Below are 19,372 nucleotides of genomic sequence, written 5' to 3'. Positions count from 1 at the left end.
CCGTATTCGAGCAAGTTGCGCTGCGGTACACTCTGCGCGTGCGGGTCGAGATTAAAAAATTCACTGCTAGTATCAATCTCTCCACTCTGAAACTTTGCCAAGATTGAGTTGAACCCCTAAGGCTTCTTTTTTCAACTAAAAAAGAGGAAAAATTAGGCCCAAGTTTGAATTTTTTTCATATGTGTATAATTTTTAACTTTTTTCATGAAACTAACGTTAAAGGTTGTTTTATGGAATCGCGTATTTAAAAGCTAAGGAAATGACGCACATTTAATGTCTTGGACGAATTTTTGTATCTTTATTAGATTGTACACATTCTGTCAAATTTTGACGCATATCGTACGAATAGTTTTTGTTTGGCGTCTATACAAAGAAGTTGAAAAATTTTCGTGTAGCGATTTTTATAATGGATGAAAATTTAGAACAACTTGCGTGCTTCAAATTTTGTGTTGCAAATGGATTTTAGTGTTCCGAAACGTTGAAAATGTTAGAAAAGGCCTTTGGTGAATCGTGTCTAGGAAAAACACTTTATATATATATATATATATATATATATATATATATATATATATATATATATATATATATATATATATATATATATATATATACATATATATATATATATATATATATATATATATATATATATATATATATATATATATATATATATATATATATATATATATATATATATATATATATATATATATAAAGTGCGTAAATTGAGATTTTGGTGTACCGTTACAATTCTGCAAGTGAAGCATTCAAAGTTTTCATAATTCACACAATCAATCAACTAGTATGCTAGATTATCGATATTCGGAAGTGTGGTAAGAGCACGTCAGTTTCATTCGTATTCACGTCATCCAGTTATGTACCTGGTATTGCCCACCATATTCAATTCCGAAAGATTTACGAACTAATCGTTTGGCGGCAAAATTCATTCGGATTCGGTTGTTGCACTAGAGTGTGCATTGATTCGAAATTCATGTTGAATTCCATATAGAATCTCAAATGAAAATTTTTCGTCCAATCGGATTTGATTGGGAATCCATTTTAAAGTGTAGGGGATTCTACAGAGCCCTCTCAAGCAATCGAGTCACGTACCCAAAGAGGGGGTCCGATGGGCCCTAACCCCTACCGAAATCAGAAACAGAAACGAAAAAAAAGTTCGAGAAATACTATGGGACTGTTGATTCTGTGGATTACACCGTGATATAGAGATTTGAGAGCTACGTGATGGCCGATAAAACACGCAACGGCAGGTCTTACGAAGCAGAACAGAGTCAAAACCACATAAAATGGAGGATGAAACCGGGGTAAAATAAATGATAAAAATAAATGAGCATGCCTTAGTCAAGCAAGATTCTGCAGGTAAGAAAGATATCCGGCCGCTAGATCCCGCACATACTTATTCAGGGCTAGAAAGACGAACGCAAGCGCACTTCGAGTACATATTTGGTTGAATCCATTATTATACGCCAGAGAACAGAATAATTACCCGATAACAGACTGAAGCCTGCACGAGTGTTTCGAAGCGGCACGAGTCCCTCGAAGGGCGTCTGAATCAGTAACGTATCTAGGGAGGGACAAAGGGACGTTTCGCTCGAGGCGCAATGTTTTTAGGGGGCGGCAAACCAATCCTTGAGACCTTTTTTTTGCTCGTCCAAGTCATCTTTCCGGAGATGGAGTTCAGAATTTTTTTGCACACTAAACCAACGATGGGGGCGGCAAATCTTATTAGCCCCGGGCGCCAAACTTTCTCGGTACGCCACTGGTCTCAATGGGACGGAAGATCACAAAGTCGGTTTTCTGGGATCGGCTTAGTATACTTTTGGAGGACTACTTCAACTCAGATAAAAAACCAGTTTTAGCGTGCATTATTGAAGCGATTGAAGGCAGTGGAGCCGAAATCGCTGTGAAGTGGTCTTACTTGAAGCACATGAGCATCGCTACTAGGGTTAAAATCACTGTTCGTTTGACTTCCTAGGCTCACTCGTTCGTTTGGCTTCCTCTTCCTATTATCTGTGCTCAAACGTTAATTTATTTCTGAGAATTGTATGTGAGTTTCGACTTCGAAGTCAAATGTTCTTCGTGCTAAAGAACGTTTGAATCTTCGAACCTATAAGAAGCAGAAACAACCAAAACGTAGTCCGAATTAAGAAGCATCGATCAGGCCGAGGGTTCGAAAGCTGTACAATAAAATTCTTGCTGGAAATTTGAACTGCATAATCATGGACGACGAAACCTACGTGGAACTCGATTACAAATCCTTGCCGGGACCACAATATTATACGGTGCGAGAAGGGCAAGTGTTAAACCAGTCCGAGACATCGATTGAAGTCGAAAAATTTGGTAAGAAAGCTATGGTCTGGCAAGCAATTTGTAGCTGCGGTAAGATTTCGAAACCCTTCATCACCATTGCTGCAAAGAACAGCGAAATATACATCAAGGAATGTTTACAAAAACGACTTCTACCCATGATTCGAAGCCACAAGGATCCTGTTGTCTTCTGGCCAGATCTTGCTTCTTGCCACTACTCGAAATCAACGGTAGAATGGTATACTACCAAAAATGTCACTTTCGTCCCAAAAGGCATGAAGCCACCAAATTGCCCACAACTTCGACCAATTGAGGAATTTTGGGCATTAACGAAGGCACATCGTAGGAAACATGTCTCGGCAGCCGAAACCATTCAACAGTTCGAAAAAGATTGGAAAAAAGTGTCAAAACATGTCGCCAAGAAGTCTGTACGGAATTTAATAAGGAACGTTCGCAAGAAGGTGCGCCAGCTAGTCTACAATGGCTAAGTAGCAAATGTTAAGAATAATATTCTGTTGTTGTAGTCTAATATTATCAGTATATCGAATAAAATTTGAATATCTAACACTTGTGAATTATTTACAGCGAAATCAAAGTGCGTCCATACTTTTTGGGAAAGTCTTTATTACATGGAAGGCATTTCGAAATACATTTGAGTAAAGTCTGATTTTTGTGATAAAATTTTATTGTTTTGTCAGAGGCTTTGAGCATTCAGTTTATAGTAAAATTCTACATTTTGAGTATTACGTGTATTTCTAATGGGGACTAGATTTCGTGTTAAACGTTTTTTTCATATCTACAGTCGTAAATAATAGCATTATTGGATAGATGATTTGTTAGTCCATGCAACAAAAATACAGGCATCATTTATGGCCTTTGACATATTCACATTCTCAGACTAATACGAACGTGACAGTCATTTAAATCGAGCTATGTTGGTACAGGGACTGTTTTTAATTGATGTATCAATCCAAAACCATAATGTCTGCATTCGCGATAACAATTGTCTAAACATTTTAAGGTTTCCTTGGTACACATCCACAGAAAATAATCTACTAAACTGTTAAATTAAATTTTTGAATATATTCGTACAGGTGCTAGACTTATACTTGAATTACTTTTCATGGAATATTTTAGTCAGAGTCACTTATTACTTCTGCTTTTATAGTATCAATCACAGGAATTAGATCACTGACAACGGGAGTATCTTGTTGCTTAATATCATTAGCTCTTCCGTCTTTATCCGCGGTGGCAACTGACTGGGAAAACAATTGCGACGTACTAAATCCGTAATCGTCACCGATGCTAACCGTACCGCTGTAGCTTTGCAGCATATTGTTCAAATCATTGAGTGCCTCTACTAATGAACATGCAATCTGCTTCTCATTATTAAGACGTTCCCGTTCGACAGCCATTCTACTGCGTGAGATGGCAAGACTTTCTCGTTGTAAGGACACTAATTGACCAAGAAGTCCTTTGAATCCAGTCGGTTTGGTTGCCATGGGTGTGATGGTAATTGCTGGTGGAGGGTCTGGTTGTTTTGGTGGAATACTCATGATGCTTGTGGACGCCGTTATGACAGGTTTTGGTTGTATCGCTATTTGGGTCGCCGGAGTGGTTTTAACTACGGGAGTTGGTGTGGTAGTATAGATTTGGTTAGAAGCCGAGGTGAACATTTGTTGCTTTTGAGAACCGGCGGTATTTACCAATAGAAGTTTCATTGGCTGTACAGAAGAGGCAGATGAAACCACAACCGATGTTGGAATGCTATTGGCTATCGATACAGTGGGTTTCGTGTAAAGTTGAATCGGTGAATTGAAGTTTATATTTGGAGTCTGCGGTTTGAGAAGAAAATTTGTAGGAACCAGTGAAATCTTTCCTGTGCTGTTTGTAGTGGTCATTGTGGAGGTACCAGAGACGAGGGTCATAGTTTGGTTTGCTGATTGTGTGTTTACATTGGGGTTCGAAACAATCGTTGATATGTTAATTCCAGGTTTTCCGGTGTAATTGATGATTTTGATTGTGTTTTGTGACTGCGACTGCGACTGCGGTGCCGGTGCAATCAAAGGTGGTGGTAGACATGTAGCAGTCGAAACAGTTGAAACAGTAACTGTTGAAGTGGTGGAGGATGTTGTGGTGTTTTCAGAATTTACCTTCGATGTTTTGCGAGATGCTCTCCGACGCAAACGAGCACGACGACGTTCACTGTGAAGTAAATAAAAACAAAAAATGAATATTTAGATCGAATGAATAACCACCTGTCACCAGAAACACGTGGCATGAAACACAACACATATTCATGCCGCTCTGCGCGCATACGCAAAAGTACTGTAGCATGATTTATACTTGCTTAAGAGTAATAGTTCACTCAACAATTCTCTACATATCACCAGTAACACTTTCCGCGCATGTGCAGAGCAGAGGCTATTCTCATGAACACATGGGACAAGCAAATTTTCTACCACCCCTTTTAGTGGGGTGTTCGAATGATGCTGACGAATATGCAGGAGGGTGAGAGTTTACATCTAGCATGCACCTCAATGGAGAATTAAATAAGTAATATTTGAAACTTACTTATCGATGTCGAAATCTGATTCGTCACTATCATCGCTCATAGTTTCGTCTTCATCGTCACCATCGTTGACAAAATCTGGATCATTCGGATCATCCTCATTGTCATCGTTCATCGGTTCGTCCTTGGGTATTAGTAAATTCGGTTCCTTGAGTTCGACTTGCTCGGCATTTTTCAGCAGCTCATCAGTTTGTATTTCTTTATCTTCGTCGGTAACCATTTCCAACTTAACATCTATTTGTTCGGGTAGCTGTTTTTTGCTTCCTGATGACGTCCCAGCGCTACCATCGGCACTAGACAGTTGCTGATTATTACCGAAAATCGGCCTGGTCATAATTTCATCCATCGATTGGAAGTGTTTCCATGAAGTTTCACTGATAACACCGGTGTCAAGGTCTTTCTTAATCCGATTGTAGAAACATTTGAGATTCTTAATCCTCGTATTTATTTCCTCGGTAGATCGATTGTAACCGTACTCTCTCATTTTTGAAGCCAATTTGGCTATCACTGGATTTTTCCTGTGAGTTGTGACCAGCGTTTTCTGAACCTTTGGATCTCCCCATAATGAAATGAGCAGTTTAGTTTCTTCACAATCAAAGTTTGGATTTCTACAATGTGGTTTCTTTGGTCCTCCAACTGATCCAATCAACACTTTATTTGTCGAGACCCACATGTTGAACGAATTTCCTTCAGATGCAGTGCGCCTCTGACGTGTAGTCATAATTCTGTTAGAACTGCATAAGTCCACAATGCATATAGAAATTTAGGAATGTTTCACATACAAACAAATTTCTAATCTTCACAAGTATTTTACACAGCGCAATGGATCCAAACCCGATCGGAAAAATCAATATTCCCCTGTCTCCTTCTTGTCTAAACATCACCGGCTGCAGCAGAAAAAAAAAGTTCACGCTTGCGGGACAGACCGGCAGAAATGCGCGCTGCCAGTGCTGATGCACACCTCACACTGGAGGACCTCATCGAGCAGGCGTTGGAATCGAGTTAGGAAAAATCTACCCTCGCGTTCTCTGGGCTTCGATAGTAAACTTGCGGTGCGCAAGACACACATGCCCACAAAATCAGAGACTGTTTTGTTGGTGCCGGTTCCTCTCCCTTACCGACAGGCAACCCAACCACCCTCGATACGCGCGCACATGCACTGTTGTGGCGTCGCGTCACTGAGCATAAATACCTAGTATAGAACGAATAATTAGCGATCTGGAAAGCGTATGCATTTCCGATGAACATTTATGAATGGCATAGGGATAAGAGAAAGTGAATTAATTTTACTTACTTCGATCGCATGATACCTTTGAAAGTTTTTCGTTTCTCTTAGAATGTGGAAAGCAATCTCCGCTGCCAAGGGTCTCACTGAATCAAGTAAGAATAATACACTTTGTGCTCATAGGGTAACAGAGGTATTTTGGCCCGCTTTAGGATCGATTTTATTTTGGCCCACTTTGTAAAAATATCCACCAAATGTTTTAATTTCTTTGAAAAATCCTTCCGCAATAGGTAATTTAATGTGATTAGCTTCAAACTGATGCAACATGGGTTACCTAAGATCGATTGAATCCATACAGTTTGTTAGGTGGGCCAAAATATATGAAGTGGCCAAAATACCTCTATATTTCGGTAATTGTGAATAGCCTACAAACGGTGTGCCATTCTGTTTAATTTATCTGACAAACACAGCAAGTCAAATTTCATACATTTAATGTTGATATTTTCCCTATTAGTTAGTTGTGTCAACTGAGTTGGGATTCTTTTATCATTCAACTCGTAAAACTGTCACCTTAAAGCAATGTCTAGAAATATTAAATAAATAGTTGATTTATAAATGAGTATATATGTACAAGTGTATATTTTCAAGTACTTTTCGATGGAAGAAGATTATTTTGAAATTGATTCGTTTTGCTAAAGAGGTCCTCTACTCTCGAGGCCTGTGATAGAGCGATACTGGGAATAAATAGAGAAAGACGTACTGAATTTAGAAGCCCAATCTACGAAATTGTGTGCAATATGCTTGAATTTTATCTTCAAAACTTGAGTAATGAGCATTATTTTTCATAACATTGAAAAGGGCATATCGCACGATATGCCCTAATCACATGTTAGTACCGAGTTTTGGTTACCAACGTAAGCAAGCCATGTGATCTGCTTTCGAACGGGCTCGAAAATGTTTTGTGAAGCGAGACTGCTAAAAGATACTGGAGATAATCCGACTATTTTTTTATTAAAAGATATTTTTTATTTAGGCCTATTTGCGTACAAGCTTTACGTGGCCGATAGAGCCGATAATAATTTTTTTTGAGTTGGATCTCGTTGTCACCCTTTTTCTAGGGGGAGAGGAGCTTCCATTTCCCTCCTGCGAGGATTGAGGTGCACTTCGTTCGTGGTTCGTCTCGTCATCCATTGCCGCATCGATGGTATTGTTGTCGATTTCCGTCTTCTTTTCGTTGCTACTTGCTGTAGATGCACCTTGTTGTATATTGGTTGCAATTGCTGGTTGGTTGGAGGGTAAGTTGTTAACTGCAGCCGGTGTACTTTGTTCTATATAGGATACCCAAGTAGCACGTTAAGTTTCTGTCCTGTATTTTTCTACTGATTGTGAAATTTATCAATTTAGTTTATATTACTATTCTGGTGACTGTTGTGTTATGGAAAAAGCGCAATTTTTCTTTGTTGTGCAACATATATTTAAGTTCTTCCGTTGTTACGAACATTTATTCACAATTATTGTGCAACTGTAACAAAAACTCATGCATCGATCCCATTACAAATGTTGCAATTAAATCAACGAAAAAACTATTGTGAAACTCATGGAAACTACTACGTAATGTAAACAAGAATTGAATTGATGTTTACAAAAAAAAAATAGGAAACATAATCTCTAATGAATAAGTTTCACATTTAATTTTCAAAACAACTGCTCGTAACATAAACATGGAACTTTAAAAATATTCTGCACATAAATAAATTGTAATACTACATATTGTAGAATTGATCTTTTATGTTTTAGTAAATATAAAATCGACAACGAAAATTGTTCACCCAACGTAATGATTTATTTCACCTAAATAAATGGAAATATAAACATGTAAATATTGAAAAGAAAGTTTTTGTTTTTATTTGTATCAAACTAGATGAATTAAACAACAATACAGTTTAGTCATTTATTTTAGAGGGCCCGACTTTTGTAACTATGATGAACTTAACTTTTCGTTCAATATCTTTGAAAAGTGATGTCAGGTATGTTAATTTTTTCGCGAGATGAAAACCGAATACAAATTATCTGATTTGATTTTTGTTTTCATTGCGTATGTAATGCTGTATTTCAGAAACTTTTATGATAATTTTCTCATGTCGGCAAGTTTTGCGTTCATTTCAAGCAGATAAATCTGGTACAACTTATTTGCAAGTTTCGAATTGTTTTTCTTAAAATGAAGAAAACTGCACACACTTACCTAAAATTTCATGAGGCAGCAAAAACTATGCGGACTCAGCAGAAACATATGTTTTACAGCAAGGTTCTCAATTCGGCTTATTATTTTTTGCCTTGCGGAGAGTATAATTTTTTTCTTACACAAGAGATTTATAACAATTTCAACGTATATTGTGCCCGATATAATTATGACAGCCGTTTGGATAAGTTTAGATAAGCTGCACAATTGTTATAGTTAAACCGGTTTTACATGACAATGTGAAAATTTTTGCAGAACTTCTATAACTGCTAGTAAAACATTAAAAAGTTAGTGATTTACTGCACAATTGTTTTAGATGTACTTAAAGTTGTTCTACAGTGTTTTTTCAGTAGTATTGTGAAAATTTATTATAAGGTCCACAACCAATTTTAATATATAAATATAAATCTTTCTAAACATAAAAATAATAAAAAATGCAATTATTCCAAATTTTTGAAAAGATTCGGCATAAATGTAAATCTGTTATGATTGTTTACGTTGTTTATAATAAATAGGTATAGGATGCGCTAAAACTGAAGAAAATTTACAATAAAACCAAATTTCTTAGTATCTACTTGGTTTTGGCTGTTTGAATTTATAAACTCGAAATTCATAAGAATATTGAAAAACAAATTTTTATGAGATTCATAATAATAGGACAAATCCATCAACTTATAAAATTGTAGTATATAGTGATCTGTAACAATGCATGAACAATTTCGCTATAGGCGAGGAAATCAAATATAACGGAATTTTAGCTATAAATTGAATGCCTAATTTCACAGTCTTAAACAATATGCACAAATATGTCACTCTCATATCAATCAATTAAAATACTAATGGTTTATGAGCATCCACAGTCAGTGTTTGTTTTACTAGCATACAAAACGTGTTGTAAGCCCATAGCACTCAATCACTGAAAATATTCCGTATTTCTATGAGTCGGTTTTGCTCGATACGCTTTGTGTGATGATTCGTTCAAATTATGTGCTTGGAATTTTACGTGCTTTATTTTGGACTGAATTTTGCCTTAATGCTCGTTCATACTAAACATTATAGAAAACTTCAACATTGAGTTATTTGTGGATATCTCATACTTCTGAAAATTTTACCATAAATTGTTGAACATATTTTCGATGGCGTGGAATGAAAATTATGTTGCTACCTTAAATACAGCAAGAGATGTTCACAAATAAGATATATCCATTCTAGTAGGTAAATTTCGTAAAGGCTCCCCATAGTAAAGTAAGTCGTATTCGATCACTTCCTGATACGATTAAAAAAAATATCACCGGATATTTATTTGAATGTAAATACAGTCCACAATCTCTAAGAATTTGTAGTACAAAACCAGATTTAATCCGATCATGATCACGAATAATCTTGCAGCTATTTTGTTCAAAATATTTCATTTATATGCTTGACATTTAATATTACCGCAATTGTGAAGATTTATATAACGATTATTTAGATAACATGTATACATCAATAAGGCGACACTTTAAACTGACATGTTATGACATTTATTTATGTCATAAAATTACACACTTTATTCGTATGTTCAAAACATTCGATTTCAACATGTCCAGAGGTAAGAAATAATTAATTGTGTTCGAATTCCTTCTACAGATCACAAAGCTCCGAGCTTATGAATATTATAGGCTAACTGCATATCTCGAAATAGCGATTAAAGCGACACCTTGTGATGGCTGGCGTCGTCAGCGTGGTACTCTGTAATATCCTTAACCATGGTTTTACAAGCAAAACTCGACTATTTTAATTAATATTATTTGCATAATCAGATGAAGTATGAGCACGGATATTGAAAATCACTTTCAAACCGTAAAATTCCTTAGTAAATCGAATTTGTATTACCCCGTTTTTTAGGTGTCTTTATTTCTTGTCGAATAAGGAAACTCGCGTACAAATCGATTAACCACATTTAATTTCACTACATACATTTAAATACTCTTGCATCAATATATCTGTTCTCTTCTATAAAGGGTAATAAAAAAAAAACGATATTTGATCGAGCTTTACCAGACGACCAGCTCGACGAGATCGGAAAATGTTTCTCGGTGTGTGTATGTGTGTTTGTGTGTGTAGAAGGCTGAACCAATTAAAACAAACTTAGATTCATTTGAAAGCTACTATTGAGTTATTGGTGAAGTTTGAAGATCGGTTACCAGTTCCAGAGATGATGATATAAGTGACGTAAACGACAAGTCAGTTTTTATCTACCAGTAATTGTTTTATTTAAGACTCGTTCGTTATCATTCGTTTCAAATAGAAATAATGAAGGAACTAAGGAAAAACTAACGCATATTAGAGTGCTACGTTTAGTAATGAATCTTAAGACACTCATTTCTAAAAGTGTGATTTCATATTTATTTAAGGTCTGAGCACAGTGGGTCGCGTATAAATTGTGAATCGACCACGTGGTTCCCTCAATTCCCTTTTTCGTCTGTGTGTTTGAGAAAGTTATGATGGAAAAACTACATTTTTTATATCAATTATGCTCCTTATATCGACACCAATGCATTTTAAAGGGCTCATGTGTTCGGCATGTTTTCTTGTAGTTCTGAAATGCTTTAAAAGGCTTGAATTCACTACCACGCAATGTATGCAAATTAAAACTTATAACTCACTTCTGACAACTTTGAAGAAGACAGTTCCAAACAAAAGTTTTTCTGAATGCAATGAAGCCCCAAAATCAGCCTCTGAAACTCAAACAGAAAACGTATTTTGTTGTGGTTGAGACCACTGAGCAGTCAGTTAAAAGTGAATGGATTTTTACTATCTATGGCTTGAAACTATGCAATCCAACAATTGCAATTACAAAAAACTGAAAATTTTGACATCTAACTATGTATAACTTAAAAAGTGAACATCAAATCGCAAAACCAATCAGTTGCGTACTGGCTGACGAGAAGACCTTTCATTTGCGACTAGTATCGCCATCTCTGAGATCTTGACCTCTTTGTGAACAACACATAACACACAACAGTTCGTCGAGCTGAATCGATTGGCTATGCGGGCATCGGTTAATTTTCCCAAAATTCGAGCGAATCCTATACCCAATTTTTATATTTACAAAAATATTGTGAAAACTCACAAAAAAATCTGGTTTTTGGAGATAATGCGGACAGAAGTGTTCAACATTTCAGTTGCGTTTATGTAAATAAAGAAAATAGAGACCATTGTAAACTTTGTAAGCTATCACACGTTGTTGGACATTTCATGCGCTCGTTGCAGCGCACCGCGCTGGAGACGCTATACGCCACATGGTGGCGCTTTCGGAGCTACGCAGTTAGCCTATTCTTTAATTTGTTATTTAGAAATTATATGATTATGAACGGAAGCGAAAGTTCGCCAAAGCAGTTTTCTTCGCTACTGCTTGATGAATCTTCACGAAAAAACATCAGTTTGTTTAGAAAAATGTTCCAAACAAATTGATATTTCTCTTTTGAATTTCTGCTCAACGTCTGCGAAGAAAGCTGCTTTTGCGTTTTGCATAACGATGGTTGTTTTTCTAAAGTTGTAAATAGCCCCTTAAACGTGCTTGATAATGAGATATTGGTAATTGAAGGTTCTAACTACCTAAAATCTAAAATAGCTGTTCTCGGGACGCATTTGACAAGCAGAATTTAAAGCTAATATCAGATTTAAACCTTCAGCTTTATAATCCTAGATAGTGTCCTATAATTTATTTCCTGTTTTTAGAACTTAAATCTATCGATGACTGAGGTTAAAAATTGCATTTTTAATGGGATCGGTCGTGTTCTATACACAATCCTGTAAACTAGCTCTTTTCATAGATCTCTGCATAACTGAACGGCTCTTTGAAATGAACTGTTTTGCCCATCTCTACTATATACGTGTTGCCACAAAAAAAATTGGAATGCTAGCTGATTTCGTGTTTTAACTAACAAAATTATCGAACACTCCAACTAACAGGGCACCAACTAGCGAATTCCAGCTGTACTAGATAGGTAATGAACATTTGTATAACGTATAATTAATTGTTTACATCATATTTTTCTTTATTCTCTAGAAGTTCAACTATGCAATAGGTGCGTAGTATTCATTTTTTCAAATTTAAAAATGCAACAATAAAAAACAGTTTGATTGATTTCAATGATTACACATTTATTTAAAAGGTTGATTCATGAAATTTGTATGAAAAATAATTTCATTCAAATGGCTTGGAATTTTTTGAGTATATTTTCAATTGTTTCAGACTTTATGTCATCAATATCAACTTGAATTTTGTGCTTGAGGTCTTCAATTGTTTTTGGATGGTTGGCGTAACATTTATCTTTAACCGCTCCCCAAAGAAAATAATCCAGCGGCGTCAAATCTCTGAGGCCAATTCACATCCCAGCCATTTCGGCTGATAATTCGATTTTCAAAGATTGTTCGCAGAACATCGATTGTTTCGTTGGCAGTGTGGCACGTAGCGCCGTCCTGTTGAAACCAAACATTTTTCATAAATAAATTTCATGAATCAAGCTTTGAAATAAATGTATAATCATTGAAATCTATCAAACCATTTTTTATTATTGCATTTTGACGTAGGACTACGTCTATGCTCACCAGGGTGTATTTTCAAAATTTCACGACGCGAAAGAGTAACGAAATTACTCCAGATTTGATTTCTTAATAACTTTTTTCCTGATTGAGTATTTTCTCTAATTCTTTCACGAAACGAATGGATAAAGATGTAAGATTGTTGTTAATACCACGTTTATCACGAAAACATTGTTTAAATAGTGAAGAAATAGGTAAAAACACCATACATAAGAATCAACCGAATCTATAAATAGACTCTTGGAAGTTTGCTAGCTTCAGTCTATGAAAATCCATGAATGGAGACACATCGGGTGCGCAGGCTGCCACCTACGCCAAGACAGTGGAACTACACCCGGCATTATTCAACTGGCTCTTCAGTCACTGGCGAATATGAAGCAACTAGTTCCTCTGTGAGCATATCTGCTGTTGGACATTCGCAGTGTCAGTCTCGTTTCAAACAAAAGTGATTGCATAATCTTGCTGGTAGGCGTTTGCATCGGAGAAAAAGAAAACGAAAAGTGGACAACGATGGGTAACATTATACAAAATCAGCCCTTCTAATAGCTCTAAATGTTATCTAAAGAACTAATTATGTTGCTTCTTTGGAAATCGAAGGTAAAAATCATCAGTTTAGTGAAAATCTTGAATAATTTTATTAGCTTTGTGCACTTTTCGCTGTGCTAAATTTGCATCAAACGAACGTTAGTTACCATTTTGATGCATCGCGTTCAAGAAAAATATTCCAGTATTCAATAGTTTCTTTTACTGAAATATTGAGATCTATGAAATATTAGAATATATATACGATTGTGTCATTTTCCAGCTGCTGGTCCCTCGCATTCGAGAAAAATACACCGAAGTTTAAGTTTAAGAAAAATGCACCGAGCAGTGTTTAATATGGAAGGAATTCCACAATATGACACCTTTAGGAACTAGAAAGCCAAGTGTTGGCATTACATTCCTTTTGTGGAATTGGCCTTTCTGTTTCAACAGATTTCGCAGCAGATTCTTAGCGTACAGAATCATTGCATGGCTAGTACTACGATCCTACTGATACTATGAATCCTTCCAGGTTTAGAAATAAATTCCATAAAACATTATGACAGTTTCATATAAGAAATCTTTCATGAAGAAACTTTCCAAATGCTTAAATTTTGAAAACCGAATATGGGCGGAACTTAAAGCAGTTATTTTGAAGATATAAAAAAATGTAGCCAATCGTTGAGTTTTATCTTTGTAAAAGATTGGTGAAAGCTTGAACATGTCTCAACATATGTATGCAAAATACGACGTGGCAAAGGCCAAGAGGAAGCGCGATAACGAAAGTTCGCATAATTCGTCGAGGCCTGCAATGTCAATTGCAGAGCGCGTTAAGCGTCAAAGAAAGAATAAATACAAATATTATCTTTTGAAACCGAACGGTCTTTTTCAATACTATAAGTTTTAAATGGTCTAACGGTATTAAAACAATTGCTATTTATACACATCTCGAACGCAGTCCTACGTCAATCTCGCGGTTATGTCTCTGGTAGAGTGCCTATAACCAGAGTGACGACATCTCATCCGTAAGTTTGGCAACAATTAAAAACATTCCATTAGCTTTACATTGAATTGACAGGTCGTTTGCTCGTTTGGAACTGGAAGCTGTCATTCCAAACGAACAGCTGTCGCCACTCTGATTATAGTCACTCTAGTCTCTGGGATTACCTACCTCAAGTTTTTTAATTCGACATTTTCCGTGGGAAACCCTGTTGTTTAGTAATCGAACGAAATCATAGAATGAATGGAGCATACAAAATAAAAAAAAACAAACGTAAGTTTCAAGTTGGTGTCTCGTTGCTGCATTCATTTGTTTATTGACCAATGTACTGGACCAACGAAGGTATCCCGTTTGATGTTTTTTTTCTAGGGTGTTAATATATTGAAATATTTCAAGAACTAAATTTTGGTTTTGGCTGCGTTCGCGTAGTGTTTTGAAACTAAATGTGAAGCGAAACAGCGAATGACAAGGTAATGCGTATACGAAAATATAAATGTTTTTGGTGGTAGAAATATTTACAAAATAAATTTTTAATACCTCCTTCTAAATATAATGGTGGAAAAAAGTGCTCCTGTTGTTAAAACTAAGGTAACGTTATTTAGAATATCATTTTAGGTAATTATTGTATAGTTAATTTTTGCAGACTAAATCCAACGAAGTGTATTACAAAGGTAGTAAAATGTTACTTATAATAACATCATAATCATTGTACCGTTTTTGAACAAATATAGCGCGCCCCAAACCTGTGTATTTATGGACCGTGGCTGATACTCAAAAGTGGCTTCGGCGACATTGTAACGAACGATGTGGAAAATACTGTGATCTATTTCAAAGGGTAAGTTTGTGCAAACTCGTGACAATATTTGGAATCATATTTGCTTTGTCTAGCACGAGATCACTGGACGTGCGTTGTTAAGAATTACAGACAATTCGCTTCATCGGATGGGAATCGAAGATGAAAAAGATCGAGAAGATATTCTGCGGGAAATGATAAAACAGCGACTTAAAACAGATATTATGGAGATACGCGACATGGAACTAATGAATAATGTATACGAAAACTGTTACTAGAAATATATGTCTCGCTTTATTTTAACAGTTTTGCTCTTCAGAGGTGCTTAAACTATTCATATATGAATTCAAAAAACTGAAGAGAACGATCAATTATAAATAATAAATATGATAAATTAAATAAATTAAAGTTTCTTGGAATGCAAAGGAAATTTTTCCGAAGGAAAATTTGTTTAGTTTTCATTATCACTAATCACTTCAGCTTTGATGGTTTCGGTTGTAGTTACAGTTGGTTGTTGTTGTTTATTTTCATTATTTTCTGTGCGCTTTCTTTTGGCCGCAGACTGTCCGCTATCTTCTCCAAGGGGCAACTTGGATTTTTGTGTTTGTTTCTGCTGTTGTATGAATCCGTTAAAGAATCCACTTAAACTTCGCACTACATCGACTAGGGGACCGCCAATTTGCTTCTCAAACTCGAGTCGCTCTTTTTCCAAAGCCATCCTAGCTTGTGAAACGACTAGTTGCTCACGCTGTATTGATACTAGCTGGCCTAGCAAGGATTTGAAACCGGCAGACTTTTCGCCGTTTAACAGTCCCGGTTTCGACTTTCGTGCTGCGGCTGTAATCATTGGACTTTGGTTTTGAGGTACGTTCATAGCTGGAATGCTCACTACTGGTGGTTTTGGTGCAATCGGAATTACGGATGGTTTTGGTGCCAGTATTGGAGCCGGTCGCATTTGAGGCATTTTTGGTACTTCCGAAGCAGGCGTCAGGATCTGTTGGGTCGTTCCATCTTTTGAAACCGTGTTGACTAGTAGCAGTTTCATCGGAGCCATCGTACTACTCGATGTTGCTGATGTGTTGAGTCCTTGCGGAGCTGGTGCAAGCGTGGGTGGTTTGGCTAAACTAACTGTTGGTTGTGTGTAGATTTGAATTGGGGAGCTAATGTTAACGTTCGATGTGGGAGGTTTCAGTAGGAGGTTGGTTGGGACCACGGATATCTTTCCTTGTGAGCTAGCGGGTGTGGTTACCGTAGTAGTAGTTTGACTCGTCGATTCGCAGCTATTAACAGTTTTTGGAGTAGATTGATTAGAAGGCAATACATCAGGTGTCGTTCCGGCTTTTGCCTTTGAAAGTAATTCGTCCAAACCATCGTTGAATTCGCTGAAAGGAAAAAATGTTGAAAAAAGCTTATTTATCTTACAATTGGCAAACACAATATAATGCGTAGCGGTTTAATTTGAACGGATGTAATGCACTCAGTTCAATTCAAATTGCTACAGCACTGATGAGTCAAGAATGAAAGAAATATTCACCTTCATTATTGTTTACGTTTAAGAACATAAACCATTCTTGTTTTCACTCGAATAAATTCTAAAGCGACTCGTTTGCCGTAAAATATTGAAATATTAGTGAACTTTTTCAAATAAATGTTAAGCCATGATGAAATCACTCCAATTCTTGTGATTAATTATTAAATAAATCCAATGATAAATTTGTTTTTTGAATAAAACATTTAGTACGTATAGCATTCATAGTAAAATGCTTGTTTTTTTTCTGGCGAGCCTTCAAATATAGGCGCAGTTCCAAGTTTTTACGCATCAAATTTTACCATATCTATTAAGTACTTTATGGAAAATACACGATGGGTAAACATGCTTCATTTTATATTAAAAGCATGATTTCACTAATGTAATAAATGTGTAGACTATAGAAGACATGACCAAAATTGCAAAAAAGCAACATATTTTCCGCAGATACTACTAATCGGATTGCTATTTTCAATGCTATGTTTTACTTTAATTTCAAAATTTTACCCACCGACTTGAATAAAATTGATCTTGAGTACGATATTTATTTGTTATGTAGTAATCGTCACTACTTTGATGCTTGGAATCTTTCTAAAAAAAACTACCTTTTGCACAGGAAACGCGTTCGTATACTTCCGAGTGAAAACAAGAATGGCTTGTTCGCATTAGAGTGCCTATAACCAGTGACGACATATCATCCAAAATGTAGGCATCAATTCAAAACATTTAATCCGAAATGTTGGGAGTTTCGTTAGCTTTACATTATATTTGGCAGGTCATTTGCTCGTTTGGAACAAAGCTGTCATTCCAAACGAACAGCTGTCGTCACTCTGGTTATAGGCACTCTAGTTCGCATTAGTACGAATGTCCATACGGACGTAAACAAGCACGATGATACAAAATCAGCGAAAAAACAAGTCAAATCATTTTTCATTACAACTTAAGTCTGTACCAGAACTGATGGTTGACGTTGTCCTTATGCATGTACGATGTTGGAAAGTGTGATTGATTCGAACGTAAGCGGTAATACGAATGTGACATACTTTCGAACGTATCGCATACGACCAGTTCCCACAACAAATAAATTATCCTAATGCGAAACAATACATTGAACTTATATCGTTTTCGTTTTAAACAGCACTACACCGGAATAAGGCGAAAAAGGATGCCTTGATTACACCCAAATTGGAGCGAGTAAACTCGGTGCAGCACTAAAAACAAAAATTGCATAAGATAATCTATAATACTCACTTTTCCACATCGAAATCACTGTCATCATCATCATCGTCATCATCCTCCTCATCGTCATCATTTTTTTTATCATCTTTGATGTGCAGCTCATCCTTCTCGAGCGCACCAGAATCATCAGGCGGATTAGTGTCTATGGTTAGCAAATCCTCCGCTCGAATCTCCGTGGAATCGTCATCACTCATAACCTCTAATTTGACGGGGAAACGCTGCATTTGTTCCTGCTGTTCGAGGATTTGTTTTTTCAGCTCCTCCTCTTCCTGTTGTTGCTTCTGTTGTTGGATCATGTGCAGTCGATGGGCATTCCCAAAAACAGGCCGGCTTATGATTTCATCCATCTCGCCGAAGTGCTTCCAAGTTGTCTGGTTGATTATACCTGCCGCCATGTCCTTTTTGATGCGATTGTAGAAGCACTTTAGATTTTTAATGCGCGTGTTTATTTCCTCCGTTGAGCGATTGTAGCCATATTCACGCATTTTCAAAGCAAGTTCGGCAATAACAGGATGCTTCTTGTGGGTGGTTATTAGAGTTTTCTGTACCTGTGGATCTCCCCACAGCGAAATCAGCAATTTAGTTTCATCATAATCGAAATTTGGATTACGGCTGTTCATGCGCTTTGCACTCATACTACTATTTAGAATTTTATTCGTCGAAATCCATGTTTCTCGATGCACAGGTTGAGCCATATCGGCGGAATCAGTTGTACGTCTCCGTAAACCCATATACGAAAAATATTCCTCAGAATTCAGCTCACTAAAGTCCCACTGCAATCCTAAAAAAGACTGGGTGAGACGACGCGAGAGGCGCTGAGCCGTAAGTTGGTTGCCGCGGTGAAGCGCAGAAAAAATCGATACCCAGAATGGCACCGCTTGCAACGATGGCCTACTGTTTCAACCCCAACTTTATTCCAATTTCGAGCTAACACACGTGAGCGCACAGTGTCCCTTTCAATAAGATCGCCAAACTCAAACTGATTGACTCAGCCTAATCGGCCTCCTTTGGTACTCACTCACCGCCAGGAAAGCGCTCTGCTGGTTCAGCTACGTTTCACAAGCAAATCCAGCTTTTTCCCTCCCTTGCCAGCAACAGTGGTGCGATACGTGCTTTCGCTTATGCCGATGGAGGGAAAACTCACTTCTGACAAGGTGCGCATGTCTGGTTTTCTTCCTTCATTCGCGTAGCCGAGAGTACGAGAATCAAATGCAGTTCAAACATAATACAGCTAGCAAGCGAGTGGAAGCGCAATAAAAAGGATACACGCAGAATCAACAACAATAATAACAACATCAGTCGCAACGCTAGAACATGAACCATGAAAAAAGGACGA

At 36.8% G+C, this 19,372-nt stretch overlaps 3 protein-coding genes across 3 annotated transcripts; 1 reads left to right on the top strand and 2 right to left on the bottom strand.

Moving 5' to 3' along the window:
* Positions 1–2,995: 2,995 nt before the first annotated feature.
* On the bottom strand, positions 2,996–5,856 carry LOC131437744 (uncharacterized). Its single transcript, XM_058607290.1, has 2 exons — positions 4,903–5,856; positions 2,996–4,533 (listed from the first exon to the last, which is right to left on the bottom strand). Exons 1-2 carry the CDS (start codon positions 5,619–5,621, stop codon positions 3,462–3,464), a joined length of 1,791 nt encoding a protein of 596 aa, XP_058463273.1. The 5' UTR covers positions 5,622–5,856; the 3' UTR covers positions 2,996–3,461.
* A 9,070-nt stretch (positions 5,857–14,926) lies between these two features.
* On the top strand, positions 14,927–15,715 carry LOC131437510 (protein aveugle). The gene is made up of 4 exons (XM_058606907.1): positions 14,927–15,064; positions 15,120–15,147; positions 15,208–15,311; positions 15,365–15,715. The coding sequence occupies exons 1-4, from the start codon at positions 15,029–15,031 to the stop codon at positions 15,545–15,547; spliced, it is 351 nt and encodes a 116-aa protein (XP_058462890.1). The 5' UTR covers positions 14,927–15,028; the 3' UTR covers positions 15,548–15,715.
* On the bottom strand, positions 15,585–19,152 carry LOC131437509 (uncharacterized). The gene is made up of 2 exons (XM_058606906.1): positions 18,049–19,152; positions 15,585–16,651 (listed from the first exon to the last, which is right to left on the bottom strand). Exons 1-2 carry the CDS (start codon positions 18,765–18,767, stop codon positions 15,721–15,723), a joined length of 1,650 nt encoding a protein of 549 aa, XP_058462889.1. The 5' UTR covers positions 18,768–19,152; the 3' UTR covers positions 15,585–15,720.
* Positions 19,153–19,372: the final 220 nt, after the last annotated feature.

This window comes from Malaya genurostris, chromosome 3, assembly GCF_030247185.1.
Source record: "Malaya genurostris strain Urasoe2022 chromosome 3, Malgen_1.1, whole genome shotgun sequence".
In the NCBI taxonomy this organism is placed as follows: Eukaryota; Metazoa; Arthropoda; class Insecta; order Diptera; family Culicidae; genus Malaya; species Malaya genurostris.
Note: the sequence above shows the minus strand (reverse complement) of the source record. Positions and strands in the feature narration are given on the sequence as shown.

What these genes read in the sequence shown, in the direction of transcription:
- LOC131437510 (XM_058606907.1), top strand. Translation starts at nt 15,029, where the DNA reads ATGGTGGAAAAAAGTGCTCCTGTTGTTAAAACTAAG. An exon ending in CTCCTGTTGTTAAAACTAAG is followed by an intron (nt 15,065 to 15,119) that starts GTAACGTTATTT and finishes TAATTTTTGCAG; the next exon opens with ACTAAATCCAACGAAGTGTA. An exon ending in ACTGTGATCTATTTCAAAGG is followed by an intron (nt 15,312 to 15,364) that starts GTAAGTTTGTGC and finishes TGCTTTGTCTAG; the next exon opens with CACGAGATCACTGGACGTGC.
- LOC131437509 (XM_058606906.1), bottom strand. Translation starts at nt 18,767, where the DNA reads ATGGGTTTACGGAGACGTACAACTGATTCCGCCGATATGGCTCAACCT. An exon ending in AGTGATTTCGATGTGGAAAA is followed by an intron (nt 16,652 to 18,048) that starts GTGAGTATTATA and finishes TTTTCCTTTCAG; the next exon opens with CGAATTCAACGATGGTTTGG.
- LOC131437744 (XM_058607290.1), bottom strand. Translation starts at nt 5,621, where the DNA reads ATGACTACACGTCAGAGGCGCACTGCATCTGAAGGAAATTCGTTCAAC. An exon ending in TCAGATTTCGACATCGATAA is followed by an intron (nt 4,534 to 4,902) that starts GTAAGTTTCAAA and finishes TTTACTTCACAG; the next exon opens with TGAACGTCGTCGTGCTCGTT.